The 19,314-nt window shown below is 42.1% G+C and overlaps 1 protein-coding gene across 1 annotated transcript; it reads right to left on the bottom strand.

Annotated features, from left to right (window-relative positions):
- Positions 1–2,756: 2,756 nt before the first annotated feature.
- On the bottom strand, positions 2,757–14,586 carry Ube2t (ubiquitin conjugating enzyme E2 T). Its single transcript, XM_021168726.1, has 7 exons — positions 14,479–14,586; positions 9,003–9,163; positions 7,589–7,658; positions 5,524–5,629; positions 4,912–5,010; positions 4,722–4,805; positions 2,757–3,095 (listed from the first exon to the last, which is right to left on the bottom strand). The coding sequence occupies exons 2-7, from the start codon at positions 9,109–9,111 to the stop codon at positions 2,949–2,951; spliced, it is 615 nt and encodes a 204-aa protein (XP_021024385.1). The 5' UTR covers positions 9,112–9,163; positions 14,479–14,586; the 3' UTR covers positions 2,757–2,948.
- Between the last annotated feature and the right edge of the window lie 4,728 nt (positions 14,587–19,314).

The following is a 19,314-nucleotide window of genomic DNA, read 5'->3' as shown; positions in this document are numbered from 1 at the left end:
ATGTTCTTAACTCCAACTGTCCATGTGGTCACGTTTTTTATGGCTCAGCCATCCCATGGTGGCTCTGCCTTCTCTTCCTGCATGGTCTTCTTTATGCTCCCAAGCCTGGGAAACCTAAACCCCACTGATGTCTCTTCTGTCCAGCTATTGGCTGTAGGCATCTTTATTTACCAATCACAATTAACTGGGAGTCCAGGGGCTACTTGCAGGCTCTAGGTCTTAGGGGCCTGAACTTAGCATTGCAACAGACAATAGAAGACAAAACCTCAACAGCAAGGTGTTAAAGCATTAACTTGGTAAGCAGTGCCCATCAGAGCCGGGACTGGCTTTTCTTGTTTTTTTTTTTTTTTAATTAAATTAAATAAAAAGGGGTGGAGGGTAAGGTCTTACAGCCCAAGCTGGCCTCAAATTTGCTAGGATGGCTTTGAATTCGTCCATGTTTTTAGCCATTTCCAGCCGTTTCCTGAGGTGTGAAGGAATTTGGACTTTTCTAATCTTTGGAGCTGTTGCTTCTCTTCCCCAGCCCATGCTCTATAGTCACTAGAGAGGGATGGATGGATGACTTCCACTCTCAGCTCTGTTATGCTCTGTGAAAAGTCCCCTGTAGCCACTCTATCCCCAGCACAGGAAGCCAGACAACAGACACAAATATCCTCTTAGGCTATGAAGAAAACTGAGTTATGAGCTGGAGATAGTACCTGAGGCTCTAGAGCCGCTTTATTGGCCAACAAACTTCTGAGGCTGCATTGAGTTGAATCATGGCAGGTGCAGGAGGTGTCTATAGGGAAAGGAGGTGCACTGCGGATAAAGCATGGAGGGCCTATGGGTCAGGGAAGTAGACTGATTTTGTTGTTGTTAGTGCTTTCTTCACTGCAAATGGAAGCCACCTGGAGGGCTTCAGGAGGGAAGCAAAATCAGACTTACACAGTTATAAGATGATTCTTGCAGCTGGGAGCACCATAGAAAAGTAAGGAACTGAGAAGGCTATGGGCTCCGGTACAGGTGAGAGACCATGGTAGCTGAAACTACGATGTTGGCTGGTGGGAACTGGTGGAGCCGACTGGTCTAGGTGATAAATCAGTATAGTGGATTTTATTCTATGATACACGACTTTCCTTTCATTTGGTCTCTGGGTTAGCCTGAACCAACCAGCCCAGAGCATTTCCCTGGCACAGTGATTGCTGTTAAGGTAGACCAATGAGATTTTTGTTCAATGAAAAGCAGAGGCCCAGGGCCTGCTGGACATGAATAAGAAAGCATGACTGTCATTCACCTTTGAGAACTTTAAGGAGAAACAGTCACAGAGAGAGCTGGTATTATGTAAAGCAGATGGGGTGGCCAAGGTCTCCTTATACTCTGAGCCTCTGAAGCCACCAGTCTATTTACTCTACTCCTTTGCATTTAGAAGGACAATGGATTCTGGTTTTGCCAGTCTGATTACACTAACAGCTGACCACCCAAACTGAAATATTAATGGTCCAGGAGTCCCAAGTCTGCCTAATGAGTACAAGATACAACTCAATCCTTAGACTTTAGCGAGTAGTAACTGACTCTAAGAAGCGGGGCTCAAGACTTCTGTAAGGGAGGCTGGAAGGACGGCTCAGGAGTTGAGCACTCACTGCTTCTGCAGAAGACCTGGCTTTGGCTCCATTACCCACAGGGTAATTTACAAGCATCTGTAACTCCAGTTCCAGAGGATCTGCTGCCCTTGGGTTCCTGCATGCATACGGTGCACATACACACACCCACACACACACATATGCACACAACATTAAATATTTTTAAAGAAAGAAATCTGTAAGGGTAGGTGATCTAATAACTCAGCAATACAACATCTGCCTACCATATGCAAGGCCGTGAGTTCAATCCCAATCTGTAGAAATCTGAAGTTTGCATTTTTAGCAAATGTTAGCCTGTCATTAACGAGCAGATACATTCACATTGACTTTCTCTGTATAAGTCAGAGCACATATAGCAGCTTGTTACTGAGTGACAGCAGATGCAGAACACAAACTTATTCAGAGGTGCATTTTACCTACTGTGGCATTACCTTATGTATAAAACCATCCATCACTGCAATATTGGGATACAGAGAGAGACATTATAGAGACTCTGTCTAGGCAGGTCCAGCCTTTATATTTCCTTTATATTCCTTATATATTCACACAGTACAGGTACCCTTTTCCTACATCAGCTGATTTATACTCCAGTCTGTTACCTCTGTCACTTAACGGGATAACAGGGCTGGGAGGATAAAGTGCTGGCCAAGTAACACCCCGAACCCACCATAAGACAAGTATATTATGAAGTCACAGAGGATTCAAGTCTGGCAACTAATTGTGCAGAATAATATTTGTCACAGGCCTGGCATGGTGGCATGTGCTTGTAAACCCAGTATTAGGAAGCAGAGATACACTCCTCTGTGCATTTGAGGTTAGCCTTGGCTACACAGCGACTCTCTGTCTCAACATACAACAAAAGAGACTGTTGAACAAATGAAAGTTACACTGCAGTAATTCCCAGCTACATAAATCCCAGAGTGAAAGCACTGGCAAAGGGCACTGCCTCAGTCCAGTTTAAGGCTTCTGAAAAACCACACTCGCCAAAGCCTAGGGCAATGATTCTTAACAACTATTTTTTATGTATTCAAACATTGTGTCTCTAGTGATGGTAAGTTGACCAAATATTTTAACATTCTGATCATATAGCACTATAAGCAGTTCACTCCCAGACACACATTTCATATAAACACACACTTAACATTAAGTATTATTTATTTTTCAAGTTTAAAAGTTTTCTAAATACATATGTACAAGATAAATAAAACAAACTATCCTTAAAGAATCGCTGCATGGCAGAATTCGTAAACATATGAGGTCTTTTGTAAGGATACAAACATTTGTCATCAAAGCAAGCAAAAGAGACCACCTTGACACAGACTGCCGTAACTAAGAGGGACCAGGACAGACTCTCTGAACGTCAGGGGAAAACTTTTTTTCCATTCCTCCTAATGGCCCGGCCTTCCTTTTCTGTGTGGAATGGCTTTCTTCAGAGTCACCAACTTCTGATGAGGTGCCTAGCTCCTCTTCATCAGCCTGCAAAGGAGAGAGGGTGAAGCACAACATCTACATCGTCAATGGAAAAAGTAGCTCTGTACTGCTACGTCCAGATATTCTTTGTTTTAAGATTTTAGTGGGCATGTGTTTCTTTCAAAAGTATCCTTGTCAAATTTTAAAAAACTAGGCACAATGATGTATGCCTACAACAATCAAAAGGTGCCGGGCGGTAGTGACAAACTCCTTTAATCCTAGCACTCAGGAGCAGAAGCAGGCAGATCTCTGAGTTCAAGGTCATCCTGGTTTACAGATTGAGTTCCATGGCAACCACAGCTACACAGACAAACTCTGTCTCAAAGAAATTGAAACAAACAAAAAACCAACAACAATAATCAAGAAGCTAAGGTAAGAGGACTACTGAGTTTTAGGCCAGCACATAGTAAATTCAACAAACAAACAAACAAAAACCAAAGAACCCTCGTCTCAAGAAGAAAACAAAACACTATCAACTTAAACACCTCTTTTTCTATGAATGTGGTCCCATAAAAAATAAAACTTTCCCTCTAGGCCTACCTTCTCATTATTTTTTAACTAATCCCTGGCTCAATATTGAAAAGGAAAAAAAAAAAAAATCAGAAAAACTTGATCACCTTCCTTCTCTCCTTGCTACTCACAAGAACAGAAAACTACCAAGCAGACGCTGCCTGCCCTCTAGTGTCGTCAGAGGATGACAACTGTTAAATGAGCAGCTAAGCATTTTGCTGAATAATTTTTAGATGGCTACAGCAGGAGAAAGAATCCAATTAGCCATTCTAAAGAACAGTATGGATTTAGAAGTTTTAATAAATATTATTTAGACATGTACTCTATTTTTATCTAAGTGCTTAATCTGGGATACAGATCTGTACTCTTTTTTTAAAAAAGACATATTTTATTTGTAATTGTGTGTGTGTGTGTGTGTATGTACACAGGAGTGTAGGTACCTGTGGAATCGAGAAGTGGGGGTCAGGTTCCTAAGAGCTGGAGTGAGAGGCAGTTGTGAGCCTCCTGACAGGAATGCTGGGTGCTGAATTAGAGTCAGGAAAAGAGGAGCATGCCCTCCTAACCATTATGCTCTCTCTCCAGTCCCAGGACATACATTGTAATATGTATAAACGTGTGTATATATTATATTTTATTAATTTTGTGAGAATTTCATACAATGTATTTTGATGACATTTATTCCTTACTTCATTCCCTACCTCCTCCCAGATCCACCCCCTATCTTTCTCCAATATTAAGTCCTCTTTTTATTTTTGATTAAAAAATTTTCTGACTGGGATGGATCTACTATATATATCAGGCTGGCCTCCAACTTAGAAATCTACCTTCTTCTGCCTCCTGAGTGAGATTATTAAAGATGTGCATCACCTTACTGGGCCTTAATTTTCTTTTTAAAATATAATCCACCAAGACCAAATTGTACTGCCCATATAATACTCATATGGGTGTGGAGTCAACAGAGCATGTTAACCTAAGGGAGGCCTTAAAGAAAAGTGACTCCCCATCCCCCAGAGCTACCAACTGAAGAGTTTATTAGTGCCTCAGTCAGGGATGAGAGCTCACGAGTCCCTCCCATCCCCATAGGTATAATGCTCAAACTGATAATATTAGCAAAGATCATACCTTTTGTTTCTGTCTTGCATGAGCCTCTGTCCACTGCTTGGCTTTCTTGAGAAAAGCTATCTTGTTATATTTAAATTCTGAAGACTGAAATAAAGTCAGAGTTAAAACAGAGAAACTAATTTGCTATGATGAGCTCTAGCCTGGAATATTAAAAGTACAGACAAAGTAGGCTACTGCTAGCGATACGTACAATGTCAGCCATTAGTGGGTCATCAGGATTGGGCTCCGCCATGAGCAGCTGAATAGAGGTCAATACAGTGGCAATGTTGAGGGATGGTCTCCATGCACCCTATATACAAATGAACAATGGCTTTTGTGTGACAATGTAACATTGTTGAGTCAGGCACGGTGACTTATGCCTGTAATCTCAGCACTTATAGGGTAGAGGTAGGAGGACCAGGAGTTGGAGGCCATCCTTGGCTAGGTGAAACTGTCTCAAAAAATCAAAAAGAATGTGACATTGTATATAACCTAAGGACTTTTTGTTTGCCTGTTTGAGACTGAGTTTTATGTAACTCAGGCCGGCCTTGAACGTGCTATGCCAATGAGGATGACCTTTAATTCCTAATCCTCCTGCTTTCCCCTCCCTCCCTCCCCCCCTTTCTTTTTTTAATGTTTCACTTAATTTCTTTCCTTCCTTCCTTTCTTTGTTGAGACAGGGTTCCTCTGGCTGTCCTGGAACTCACAGAGCTTCACCTCCCAGAGTGCTGGGAACAAAGTCATGACTGCCATGCCCAGTTTGCTTCCCCTTTCCAATGCTAAGAAAACAGATGTCAGAGTCAATTCTTTAAGCTTTACTCACCTTTGGTGGCAATTTGAGAATATCTAGACAAATCCTTCCACTAGAATCAATGTTTGGATGGTAGATTGGAGTCAGAAATCGGATCTGTGGAGGTTCAAATGGGTACCTGTGAATGTGTGAGAGGAGAAAATTATCTTCGTGCTGCTTCTTGATTAAAGGCATGCATCACCACACTGAGCCTTACAGTTTATGGAGCCATGCACCAGAGCATGGGTAACTAAGAGAGGCCTTAAAGAAAACAGACTCTTCATCCCACAGAGCTATCAACTGTCATTAGTTTTATCAGCGCCTCAGTTAGGGGTGGGGACTCATTCTACAACTTAAGTAATTTCTTGGTCACTAGTAGCTATCTAAAATAACAATAGTATTATACCTATGGGGATGGATTAGAAAAATGTTGGAAAGACAGCATTTGGAAGGTAGATCTTCCCCAAACATGCCAACAATCAAAATTACTAGCAATCAAAAAGTTGAAATAGCCGGGCGTGGTGGTGCACACCTTTAATCCCAGCACTTGGGAGGCAGAGGCAGGTGGATTTTTGAGTTTGAGGCCAGCCTGGTCTACAAAGTGAGTTCCAGGACAGCCAGGGCTATACAGAGAAACCCTGTCTCAAAAAAAACAAAAACAAAACAAAACAAAAGTTGAAATAATGGTACTAAAAACACTAAGATCCCCCTGCCCCCCACCTTCTAAACCCTTCCAAGTATCTCTTCAGCATAAGAACACTGTCCTACTGAGATACCATTATATTTTTGAAACGTTTTTAAAAAGAATCCCTTGTTGCGCCAGGGTCTATGGCACATGCCTTTAATCCCAGCACTCGAGAGGCAGAGGCAGGTGGATTTCTAAATTCGAGGCCAGCCTCATCTACAAAGTGAGTTCCAGGAGAGCCAGGGCTACACAGAGAAACCCTGTCTCAAAAAACAAAAAACAAAAAAGAAATTTATTTATTTACTTTTTATGTGTGGTTACCTGCACATATGTGTGCCTGTATACCCTTAACATGCCTGGTACTCAGATGCCAGAAGTAGGTGTGTATGATCCCCTGGAAAGGGGTTATAGGCAGTTGCCAGCTGCCATGTGGGTGCTGGGAACTGAACTCAGATCCTCTGTAAGAACAGCCATTAAGCCATTTTTCCAGCTCTTGTCTCCAAATATTTTTATAGCTGTGTTCTTCAAACAGGCTCCAACTAGACTTACACATTGGATTTAGTTACCATATCTCTTCAGTGACAAACAAACTTTGCAAAGCTCCAGTCTATTTTCAGAATTGATGTGACATAATTATTAAGCTACTCATTCAGGTTTAACAAGTTTGTCCAGGCCCCACCATGGTACAGAAATGTCCAGTTTTAATAGTTAAGACACTCATTTCATCCCTCTTCACTCTACACAAAACTAGAGCTACAAAACTCATCTGACTGGAGCCTTTCGAGACACTTGACTGAAGGGGCCTCACACTAAGGTGGAGAGAACCAAGGGTAGGTATCAGGGAACACTGGGAGGGGGTGGATTTTTAATGTGTATGAAGTTACAGTTTGAGAAGATGAAAAAGTTCTGGAGATAAAATATTGATAGTTGCACAACATGCTAGATGGTGGTGGCACCACTTTTAATCCCAGCACTTGGGAGGCAGAGGCAGGCGGATCTCTGGATTAGAGGCCAGCCTGGTCTACAGAATAAGTTCTAGGACAGCCAAAGCTACAGAGAAATCCTGACTCTAAAATCCAAATCCAAATCCAAAACCAATCAAACATACAAAAAGCACAATAATGTGAAATTTACACCTCAAATGGCTATAAGGGTCAATTTTATATTATATGAAATATATATTTACCACATTTTTTGGGGGAGGGGCAGGGCTCAGTTCTAATGTGATCTATTATTTTAGAGAAGAAAACTGAACTCCAAAGAGACAAAAACAACTTACCACATTCCTAGTTATGGTAAAACTAGTATCAAAACACTGGTTCTTAACTGCTATATTTAATGCTCTAAATAGTATACTGTCTGTCTTTCAATGGCTGTGCCTTACATTATAAGCTGACTCTAATTCATACTCACCTCTCAGGAATGATAACTTCCAGGGTGAAAACACCTTTCTCATAAGGTGTATTGGCTCCACCTAGTATTTCTTGAAAAAAGAAAGGAAGAAAAGTTAAGAGAACCAGATGATTTTAATCACCATACAAAGGGTTGAGGATGTAACTCAGTAAAGCATGTACCTAGCATATATAAACCCTAAGTTCAGTAGGAAACAGTATATGAACATGGTGGCATAGGTTGAAATCCTAATACTCCAAAGGTGAATTATAAAGTCAAGGTCATCCTAGGTTATATTCAAACTTTGAGGCCAACATGAGACCTAGGCTACATGAGACCCTTTCTCAAAAGGCAAACAACAACAGAAACTGTATCAAATGAACCTAATAATGTCTGTAGTTCTAGGTGTAAGGGCTAGAGAGGTGCTCAGTGCTCAGTGTTCTTCCAAAGGACCAGAGTTTCAATCTTGACACCCATACCAGATAGCTTACAACTACTGCCTAGATTTCTAACTCGAAAGGATTTGATGCCCTCTTCTGGCTCTTTTAGGCACCTGTACATGTGTACATGTATTCATACACAAACATGAATCAAATCTAAACAAACAAAAGAAAAGGGAAAAAAGGAAGTGGGTGTAAGACAGCAATTCTGTTAAGGCTTTAACTGTGTCTCCATGCAGTGTTTCTTGTCTGCCCATCTGCCCTCAAAAACTGCTGCACAGCTACTACCGAAATCTGTCTTTTTTCTTTTTAAAATTATAATTATTGTGTTTGTGAATGTGTACACACATGCTATGGCATGTATGTGGCGGTCAGAGGACAACCTATAGGAGCTGCTTTGTGCCTTCCACCATGTGGATACTGGAGATTAAACCAGTTAGGCTTGGTGACAAGTGTCCCTACTCACAGAGACATCTTATTGTCCCTGTCCCTCCCATGCTCACCCCCTAACAAAATCTTTATTGAGATAAGATCTCGCTCTGTAATCTAGCTGGTTTCAAACTTGAAGTAATCCTTTTTCTCTTGCCTCAGCCTCCAGAATCCCGGGATTATAGACATGTGCTACCAACACCCAGCTGACAACCTTAATTACAACCCAGTACAAGGGCTGGAGCCTAGTACAAAGGCTCAGAGGTTAAGAGCACTAACTGTTCTTCTGGAGGTCATGAGTTCAAATTCCAGCAACCACATGGTGGCTCACAACCATCTGTGATGGGATCTGATGCCCTCTTCTGGCATGCAGGGGTAGATAATAAATAAATACATCTTTAAAAAAAAAAAAGACAAACAAACCAGCACAAGATATAAGAAGTCAACTAGGAAACGCCAAGCAACCCAACTAAGGAAGAGAGGGCAGGGCCCTTTCACCTTACTATGCACTACTTTAATATCTATCACCGTGTGAAATTAGGACAGTCTTCGATAGGGCTACCTACGAGCTCGCAAATCAGCCACTTGGTCCTTTTCCTGCCAGCACGTGACGCCCGGGGGAGGTTCGATGGCTAGCATGTGCAGTTCCTTCTTCAGGCGTGAGGCTCTCTGCATGATCTCAAGTGAATAGAACCAGAAACAGTTCACTGTTCCACACTGAGGTGTACTGAAAAAGAAAAGAAGCAACCATGAAATAGCCATGCTGACTAGTGTTTATAGCACAGCTTCAATTTAATGAAGAACAGATTCTTATTACTCTCTTTGACAAAGGGAGCCTGACTTTTCCATTTCTGCATGAACTTTTGGTCTACTCATACAAATAGTAACTGTAAAAGTTTAAAACGAATGTCTGCTTCCATTAATAAATTATCAAGTTATAAGAAGAGAGTCTGGGTCCAATTGTGCTCACAAATATATCCAAGTGTGCCTGGGCAGCGAAGGACTGGGAAGACAGGAGCTGTGTGCAGCCTATATGCTTTGTGAGAGCAAGAAGAGAGCAGCCAACATTTGGAGATACTTGTAAGCTAGGGTTTAAGTGACTGGCATTCTTTCCATATATTATGGACTCTGCATTCTCCTAATTCTTCAGGAAGCTCACCCTGTCAATCAGCCCATCTTGCTCTAGTATTCTAATCTTTCTAAGAAGTCTCTCTCACCTAAGTAACACCTACAAACATATCCACTCAACCAGCAGCCGTCTATAGAATCCTATTTTGATGTACATTACAGATATAGCAATCACACATTATAGCTTACTTTGCTACAGTTTAGATAAACACATTTTCCTTTCTTTTTGCAGTGCTAGCTGAGAGCCTCGTTCATAAGTTTTACCTCAACTTTTGCCCAGGCTGACCTTGAACTCATTCTAGTAAGCCCAGAAACTTGTGATTTTCCTACCTCAGCCTACAAAGTAGTTGGGATTAGAAGTCTGGGTCAAGTCCAGCTAATGAATATATTCTTAATGTTAATCCATTTAAAATCTTTCCCATACTCTCACATTTAAAGTTGTTTTTCTACATATTCTTTACATTAAAAAAAAAACAAAAAAAAACATAACTTTTGGGCTGGAGAGATGGTCCAGTGATTATAACCACTGGTTGCTCTTCCAGAGGACCTGGGTTTGATTCCCAGCACCCGTGTTGCAGCTCACAACCACCCATAAAATCTCAGGTGCCAGGCATGCATGTGGTACATAGACATACATGAAGGCCAAACACATAAAATAAAAATAACTAAAAAATAAAATTTTGTTCTTTTTACTTAAATCTTTTGGCTATCAGTAACTGTTTTTTGTGTATAGTAAGAGGTAGAAAGTCCAACTTTACCCCCCCCCACACACACACAAATGAGTAACCAACTGTCCTAGCACCATTTTAGAAAAAAAAGAAGAAGAAAGGAAACTCCACTCTTCTAATAGTACCATAAATTAACTTTCAAACATGTGGATCTGTTGAGTCTTCCAGATTTGTTCCATTCATCAGCTTGAATATTCTGAATCAAACCCTAATGTTCCAGTTACCTTAGCTTATTTCATTTTTAATGTAAATTGTCTTCAGTTCAGGGGCTGGGGATATAACTTAGTGGAAGAACATTTGCCTAGTATGAGCAGGACCCTGCACTACTAGATGTATGTGAGGGGTAGGAGAGGGCTGCAGAGCAAACCAGTCACTAGGTAGTATTGCACATATTATGCTGGGCATGGGCAGGACACAACAATAATCTCATCAATTGGGAGGCTGAGGCAGGAAGATCAGCAACACACTGCCATCCATGACTATACAGTTTGAGGCCAGTAGTGTATGAGAACTTGTGTACCTAAAGCACTAAGCAAACTGAAGGAGGAGGATTACTCTAGGTCTGAGGTCAGCCTGGGCCACAGGGTGGGGGTCCTCTGTATTAGTCAGTTTTCTCCTTGCTACAGCAAAATCCATGACACAGGAGACTCAGGAAAAGGTAGTGTCTATTTTGGCTCATAACCTGGGGATACAGTCCAGGGTAGTGGAGCTGGCAAGACTGCAGGACTAGGAGGCAGCTGGTCACCCTGCACCTGCTTCAGTCAGGCAGCCACGTTTTTCTTTTTACTCAGTCTGGGACCACTGTCTGTTTGATCCCACCAATATTTATGGTTACTCTTCCCACCTTAACTAAGTCAATCTAGGTATGTCCTTACAGACAGGCCCAGAAGTCTGTCTCCTAGATGATTCCATAGCCTAAACTTCAGTTGACAATATTAACCATCTCACCCTGTAGTGGTATGAATAGCTTTGGCCTCCACAGGCTCTTGTGTTTGAATGCTTGGTTCTCAGGAAATGGCACTATTAGGTGGTGTGGCTTTGTTGAAGGAAGTGTGTCACTGTGGGAGTGGGTTCTGAGGTCTCCAATGCTTAAGCTCCATCTAGTGTGGAATTCCAGTCTCCTCCTGGCTACCTGCAGAAGACACTCTTCCACTGCTGCCTTCGGATCAAGATGTAGAATTCTCGGCTCTTCTAGCACTAAGTCGGCCTGCATGATGATGCCATCAGGATAATGGACTGAACCTCTGAAACTGTAAATCAGCCCCAATGAAATGTTTTCACTTTATAAGAGTTGGGCTTGGCTAGGCATGGTGGTGCACGCCTTTAATCCCAGCACTTGGGAGGCAGAGCCAGGCGAATTTCTGAGTTTGAGGTCAGCCTGGTCTACAGAGTGAATTCCAGGGCAGCCAGGGCTACACAGAGGAAACCCTGTCAAAAAACAAAAAACAAAACAAAAAAACAACAACAAAAAAACAAATCTGGTCCTGTATTCTTCTGCCTCAGTGACAACTGCCCCCCAACCCTGTATACTACTAAAAGTCCATCACGCCTAGTCCTGTTTATTGGTTTCTGACTGTGTTATTGGTTTCTGACATATTATTTATATCCTTTAAAACTGTTGAGTCTTGCTCAGAATGTCCTATGTGTGCTTAAAAAGGGAGACAATCCAGTTGTTAAGATGCTTGATATATATTTTGCAGACCTGAGTTTAATTCAGAAACCACATAAAACGTGGTGTGAGGGGGGCTGAGAGATGGCTCAGAGGTTAAGAGCACTGACTGCTCTGCCAGAGGGCCTGAGTTCAAATCCCAGCAACCACATGGTGGCTCACAACCATCCATAATGAGATCTGATGCTCTCTTGTGGTGCGTCTGAAGACAGCTACAGTGTACTTACATATAATCAATCAATCAATCAATCAATCAATCAATCAATCTTTGGAGAGAGTGGGGCCGGAGAGAGCTATAATAAATAAATAAATTGTAAAAAAAAGTGGTGTGAGAAGGTGCATGAGTATAATCCCAGCACTTGGTTAGGGGAGAGAGAAGACAAATAACTCTTGTTAACTTGTCCTTTGACCTTCCCATATTTGCTGTACTGTGACACACACACACAATAATAATAATAATGAAATAAAAAATGTATTGATCATATATACAAAAATCTAATTATTAAATGCAAAACAAAAATATCTCCTCAGCTACACCCCCCCCCCAAAAAAAAAGGGGAGGACTACTGAAAATTCTATACCAGCCTGGTCTACAAGACAAATTCCAGACCAGCCAGGGGTACATATAAGATCCTGTCTCAAACAGAAAAATAAAATAAAAATAAGAGGGTGCTGGAGCAGGGTCACTAATTAAGAGCATTTGTTGTTTTTGCAGAGGACCTGGGTTTGATCCCCAACACTCACATGGTGTCTCATAACCATCCATGACCTCAGATCCAGGGGACCCTACAGGCATGCATGTGGTGCACATAAACGCATGTATGCAAAACATTCATAATACAACATAAAAATAAAATTAACGGGTCCTTTGACTCCCCTTCCATACCAGAGAAAAATCTCAAAATAACTTAATAACTTAATTTACAGTGTTTTGTATCTTAACACACTCTCTCTCTCTCTGTCTCTCTGTCTCTGTCTCTCTAAGATAGGGTTTCTTTTTGTAGCCCTAGTTGTCCTGGAACTCAATTTGTAGACCAGGCTGACCTCAAACTTAAAGATTTGCTCACCTCTGCTGGGATTTAAGCCATGTGCTCAGCCTCTATCGTTTTAAGCCTAATGAAGCCTTGTTATTGGGGGTGGGGTGAGGGAAGCATTGTGTGTGTTGGGTGGGTGGGGGCAGTATTTGGCTTACACTTCTACATCACAGTACACTGCTGAAGGAAGAAGGCAGGCCAGGAACTCAGACATGTCAGGAACCTGGAGGCAGGAGCTGATGCAGAGGCCATGGAGGGCTGCTGCTCACTGACTTTCTCCCCATGACTTGTTCAGCCAAAGCATTGCTATTTTATACAGTAATCTGAAGGACTATTTTCAGTAAACCAAAACAAAACTCTTGTAAATACAGGGGACTGGAAAAACAGCTCAGTGGGTTAAAGCTCTTGCTGCACTGGCCTGACAACTTGATTCAATCCCAGCAATCCACAGTAGGAGAGAACGGTCTCCTCAAAGTTGTCTTTGGACAATCAATTACAATAAAACTACCTACAACTATAAACTGTATCTTTATATAAAATAAGAACACAGTGGAAAGGCATGCTAATCAAATTAGAACGAGGGGAAAAAAAAGGCAGTTTCTCTCAAAGAAGCCACCAGACTATGATAACAATTGGTATATACAAAGTCTTCTCGGGTGAGAGATGGTTTAGCTGTTAAGAGCACAGGCAGCTCTTCCAGAGGACCCAGATTCAATTCCCCACATCCATCTGACATCTCATCACTAACACCTTCCTGTGCCTCCGAGGGCACCAGGCATACCCGTGCTGTGTATACATACATGCAGAAAACACTCATATACAAGAAAAGTAAATAAAAAATTAAAAAGTCTTTTGGCATAAAAGCCATGTGTTATCATGTATTTTATGAATATAAAGGGTTTTCACAGAGCCGGGGCTTGGGGGCATAGACACTGGAGGCGCCTAGGTAGAAGTCAGGTCAGCCCAGGTCAGGCTGGGCTACAGCGACACCTGTCTCACAAACAACAAAACGAAACCCTCAACCAACCAACCATAACATGGTTCCTTACACTACGGCTCCAATAGATATTTTCCTTTTAATTTGTTTTTAAACCGGCGTTGTTAGCCTCTTTTCCAGTAACCACTCCCCGCAAACGTAAGCTTTTTACAACTGCACTGACTCTTCGTAAAATTCTTTCTCACCCTGTGTAAAGCCACATCAAAGGACAATTCCTTCCATCTCTGCTGTGGCGTTCCCCACCTAGTCTTTCCACCCTCAGTGCTTCCTCACAAATCTGCAGCCTGTATTGCTGACCCCAGATTCCTGAGCGCTGGCGTTCTGTTTTGTGCCCCAGGCCTGAGGTAAATAAATAATCAATGCACAGAACCTGGGTAGGTGGCAGATGCTGAAGGTAGCCTTGGCGCGCCCAGGGCGGTTCGCTCTCCCCGCCGTGTTCCTCCCAGGGCCGCTCGGGTAAAAACGGGACTCCTTCCCCAGACTCACCGTGACCTCGGACTCGTTCCCTCAGGTGGCACCGGCAGCACCGTCAGCAGCCCCTCTTAACGCGGCTCGCCTCTGCTGTGCTCACCCGGAACCTCGGAGTCCGTTGAAACGACTCCACCCCCTTCCAGGGGAGGACTGTGATTGGTCCGCAGCAAACCCGGGGGAGGCGCCCGCCCGCCTATTGGCCAGCGCTCAGAGCTTGCGTCCGCTCACGCACCGCTCAAATTGGCGCGCGCACACGTACCCGGATTTCCCAGTTCCCGCTGTGGTCTTGTTTGTAAATCGGCTGTGAGCTGGGAAGGCTGGGAAGTCACCTACAGGAGAGAAAACAAAGGCAACTGGACACGCTTAATCTGGAGAAGTGACTGCTGAGTAGCTGCCTTTATATCTTTGTTTTGGTTCTGTGGAACGGGGTCTTGCGATGCAACACTTGCTTAGCTTGGAATTTGCTATGTAGCTCAGGCTAGCCTAAGACTCCTGGCACTCCTACGTCAGCTTCCCAATGGCTACCAGGTCACCCAGGCTTTAAGCAATGTCAGGGGAAACTTTACTACTTCATTTAAGATCAGTAGTCTAAAGATACGGTCGCGCAGGTATGTTGAAATAAAAAGGTTGAGAATTTGAGACCAGCCTTGGGTACATAGATTTCCTCCAGATGAAAAAAGAAAAAAAATTTTTTTAAATTTATAATTCTGGTGGACAAAGCATTCTATCAGGACTCTGAAGAGTAAAGTGGATGGGGTAAATTTCTCCACCACTGGAAATGTTCATATGGAAGCTGAACAAGTTAGGGGTTAACGCAAGAGATCCTCTGCACTGTGAGGAAGTTAAGGATTTCCCCCTCCCTCTCCCTGAAAACAAGCCCAGCTCTTCCTACATATGGTGCCAGCCTTTGATCCCTTTGAGTCACACACCAACCACGGAATAAATGACTTTCAAGCGCTCTTCCACCTCTAGAAAGGTAGTATTTTCTAAGCAACCAAGTGCATGACTATAGCCAAGTCAGCTTTGAGGGCACAGCTGCGAGTGCCAAAAGTGGATAGTCCTTGGGAGAGAAAGGAAAGCTTAAGACTGAGACTCAGCAGAACTGGAATTGGTTTCAACTATGGGAACCCTGGGGGTGGGACCAAAAATCGATCAAGTAATCACCTTTCTCTTTCACTGCTCCTAGCTTTTTGTACAGCTCCATAGCATAGACCTAGCAGTCGGTCTTTCTGAACTTCTAAGCTAATATAATTTTGGCTACTGCGGTGATGTCTGCATTTAGTCCAAACTGATGTTAAGCTACAACTGGTTTCTCATGGAGGTTTTATGGTGTGTTCTGTCTTCTGGAGACCCTCAGACTCATTAGGACTCTGACTGACTCTGCTCTGGGCTTCCCCAGTTTAGTTGTAGGACTGAGCCAGAGGGTAGATAGTGAATTTTGCAAACTTACAAACTTATGAACGATAGTCATGCAACAGTCTGATGTGCTTTTCAGTCTGCTGTTGAGGTTCTGTATTCATGGTTAGGATTTATTTGTTGCAGTGAAGTGTTTTCACTTACCATTTGGGATTACTGCTTATTTTACTACTGCCATTCATGCTATCTAATGATATCTAATCTTCTCAGCATCTTTTCTTGTCCCTACTCCGACAGTGACCGTATGTCGATTAGTCCTGTCTTGAAATAGAAACTTCCTTGGATGGTTCTTTGAAAAACAAAGTTAAAAATGTCTCTTAGAAATAGCACAGACCTTATTGAGTTGGATCAAAGGAAAGGAGGGAAAAGACAGAGAGAGAAAGGGTCCCATTCTAGCCACACAGTTTCCATTTGTCCACCAGAGGGAGGTATGTTAACTGGTGGGAATAGAGGCCAACAAGAGTGCTCTAAATGTTATTTTTAAACTTTTAATTAATTAATTTAGGGTTTCTTTTTGAGACAGGGTCTCATGATGCAGCCCTAGTTGGCCTGGAGCTATTTAGACCAGGCCGGCCTCATAGAGATCTGTCTGCCTTTGCCTACCAAATTCTTGGCTCAAATGCTTGTACCCTAATTTAGGATTTTTTTTTTTTCTTTTTGGCAAAGGCCTCATTCTAAACCCCAGGCTGTCCTCAAACTCACAACAATCCTCCTGCCTAGGTATCATCACTATTTATTTTATTTTGTTCATTTGAGGCAAGGCCCCATATAGCTCAAGCTGACCTCAAGGCCAGACTTGAACTCCCAATCCTCTTGCCTCTGTCTTCTAAGTGTTAGGGTTATAAACATGTGCCACCATGGCAAGCTTGTCATTTATCTTTAAAAGTAGAGTGTTCTAATGTTGCAATTAAAGTGTGAATATGGAAAATTATTACTTAATACAAATCTGGATTGGCCCAGTTATTTATTTAGTGAATGAGTGTGGTGTGTGGTATGTGTAGGTTGTGTCTACCTGAGTGTGTAGGTAAGCAGATGCACCCAGGTAGCTCTTCTGAGTCCATCATGGTGGGGATCTTCCTCTATTTCTCTATAACCTGTTCCCTGAGGAGAGGGTCTCTCACAGATCCAGAAGCACATTGTTTTAACTAGGCTGGCTGGCCTGCCAGCTCTTATGAATCACCATGTATTTCCTAATGCAGGAGCTATCAGCTGTAGGTACAATCAGCTGTGCTTGGCTTTTTTTTTTTTTTAAAGATTTTTATTTATTTATTATTTTAAGTAAGTGCACTGTAGCTGTCTTCAGACACCAGAAGAGGGTGCCAGATTCCATTCTGGGTGGTTGTGAGCCACCATGTGGTTGCTGGGATTTGAACTCAGGACCTTCGGAAGAGCCGTCAGTGCTCTTACCCGCTGAGCCATCTCACCTGCCCCCGTGCTTGGCTTTTTATGTTGGTGCTGGGGACTCAAACCCAGGTACTCATGCTTGCACAGCAAATACTTTTACCTGTTGAGCCATCTCCCTAGACCAGATATTTTTGAAAATATCTTCTAAAATGTATTTTATTTGTACACAGGATTGTTTGTTTGGACTTAACTTGTAGTTACACATGTTTTATTAGTGGGCTGCTGAGTTTGTCTCAGTAGGGAGAATACTTGCTATTCAATCTCAAGGATCTAAGTTCAGATCCCAGCACCTATTTATCGAGTTGGAGTCCAACAAATACCTGTACCTTCAGAGCCCAGGGATTGATGCCCTCTTCTGGCATTGGTCTGTACTTACACCTACCTGTGTGCAGACACTCGTGCAGGTACACACAAATCAATACACTGGCACAGTCATAGGAAATGACGGAAGCCATGAAGCCAGCACAGCTGTTTGACACAGTTCCATCCAGGCTGTGCCGAGCGCTGAGCTGCTATGGCTGTAGTTCTGTCTCTCACTTTTAGGTTTTGGTGACTGCCTGCTGCTCTCTTGGGGACTTTCTGCATTATGGTTCATTTGATGTCTTTACCTGAGAAAATTTTTTTTTTTTTTTTTTTTTTTTTTTTTTTTTTTTTTTTAAGGAGAATTCTTTCTGCTTTTAGGGAAACAACTTTATCTGGACACTACTTGGAAGTCTTCCTTATGCCCCGGAGATTGTGATAAGCTCAGATAATCAAAAGCTAGAAATTTCTAAATGAGGCTATGAATTCAGGAATCTTCTTGGGGTATCCACCCCTAAGCAAACTCAAACAGTATAATTGGTGCAGAGTAATCAGAAGTAATTGGCAAACTCTGACTGACCAGGAGAATTAGTAACAGACTCTAAGCCCCTTTCTACAATATACTGAGAGCTCTCTGAAAGTACAGTGAAATGCAGTATAAAGACAGGGGTAGTCATACAGGGTACACCCCTGGGGCAATAGAACTCAGTAAATAAGATAGATTGACTAAAATAACCTTTTCCTACTTTATAGTGTAGCTGAGGAAATGCTAAAATAAAAGGAGTTAGGTGTTAGCATTTGCTATTCATAAAAGCACAGGTTCAGCCTATGGCAAAAGAGACCCTGTCTCAGAAAAAATCAGTCTCAATAGTGGGAGGCTCCAGAAACAGGGAGAACGCTACTTTCTTACTGTAACTGTAGTATTTGTTTTTTTCTTTTTTTTTTTTGTAGAAGTAAGAGGATAACACTTTCTTTGGAGACTTTTACAGAAAGCATAAAAGGCTTACTTCTTTAGATAATTTAAGTGCGTACCCACCTAATTGGAGAGAAATATATATTCCAGCTATGTGCTTCATAAGAACAATAATAATTATTATTATCTTAATTGCTTTAACTACATCAGTCAAAAACTATACTACAAAACATCTGTCTCTGTAAACTTAAAAAGGTTTTGTTACTTAAAATTAAAGCTATGTTTGGTTTTTTTTTTTTCCAAACCACCTTCACCCAACCAAAAATTTCAAAGAATAAATTTATACAGTCAGCTCACTGAACAAGTTTTATAGCTAAAGTTTCTTAAATACTCTTAAAAAAATGTAAAGATTTATGTATTGCCAGGGCCCTGCCCCAGCACATTGATAGGGTGGCCTTAAACCCCCTACAGAAAGATAGCTTTGAATTTCTGGTCCATTTGCTCCCACGTTCAGAGTGCTATAATTACAGACAAAAACTTTTTAAAAGATTTATTTATTTTTTATATATACACGCATACACTGCAGGTGTCTTCAGACACACCAGAAGTGTGCCTCGGATCCCATTACAGATGGTTGTGAGCCACCATGTGGTTGCTGGGAATTGAACTCAGGACCTCTGGCAGAGCAGTCAGTGCTCTTAACCACTGAGCCATCTCTCCAGCCCACAGACAAATGTTTTTGACTGGTTTATGCCAGACCATCATTCTAAGAACTAAGGTACATCCCCAGCCCCAAGACTGAATTATTGTTAAATTTT

This window comes from Mus caroli, chromosome 1 (assembly GCF_900094665.2).
Source record: "Mus caroli chromosome 1, CAROLI_EIJ_v1.1, whole genome shotgun sequence".
Taxonomy (NCBI): domain Eukaryota; kingdom Metazoa; phylum Chordata; class Mammalia; order Rodentia; family Muridae; genus Mus; species Mus caroli.
This window is presented reverse-complemented; position numbering and strand designations above follow the sequence as displayed.

Bases quoted from the DNA above. Each gene is read 5' to 3' on its own strand.
- Ube2t (XM_021168726.1), bottom strand. From the start codon at position 9,111: ATGCAGAGAGCCTCACGCCTGAAGAAGGAACTGCACATGCTAGCCATC. The intron at 5,630-7,588 runs GTGAGTATGAAT...ACACATTCACAG, and splicing joins GAAGTTATCATTCCTGAGAG to GTACCCATTTGAACCTCCAC. The intron at 3,096-4,721 runs GTATGATCTTTG...TCTCCTTTGCAG, and splicing joins ATGCAAGACAGAAACAAAAG to GCTGATGAAGAGGAGCTAGG.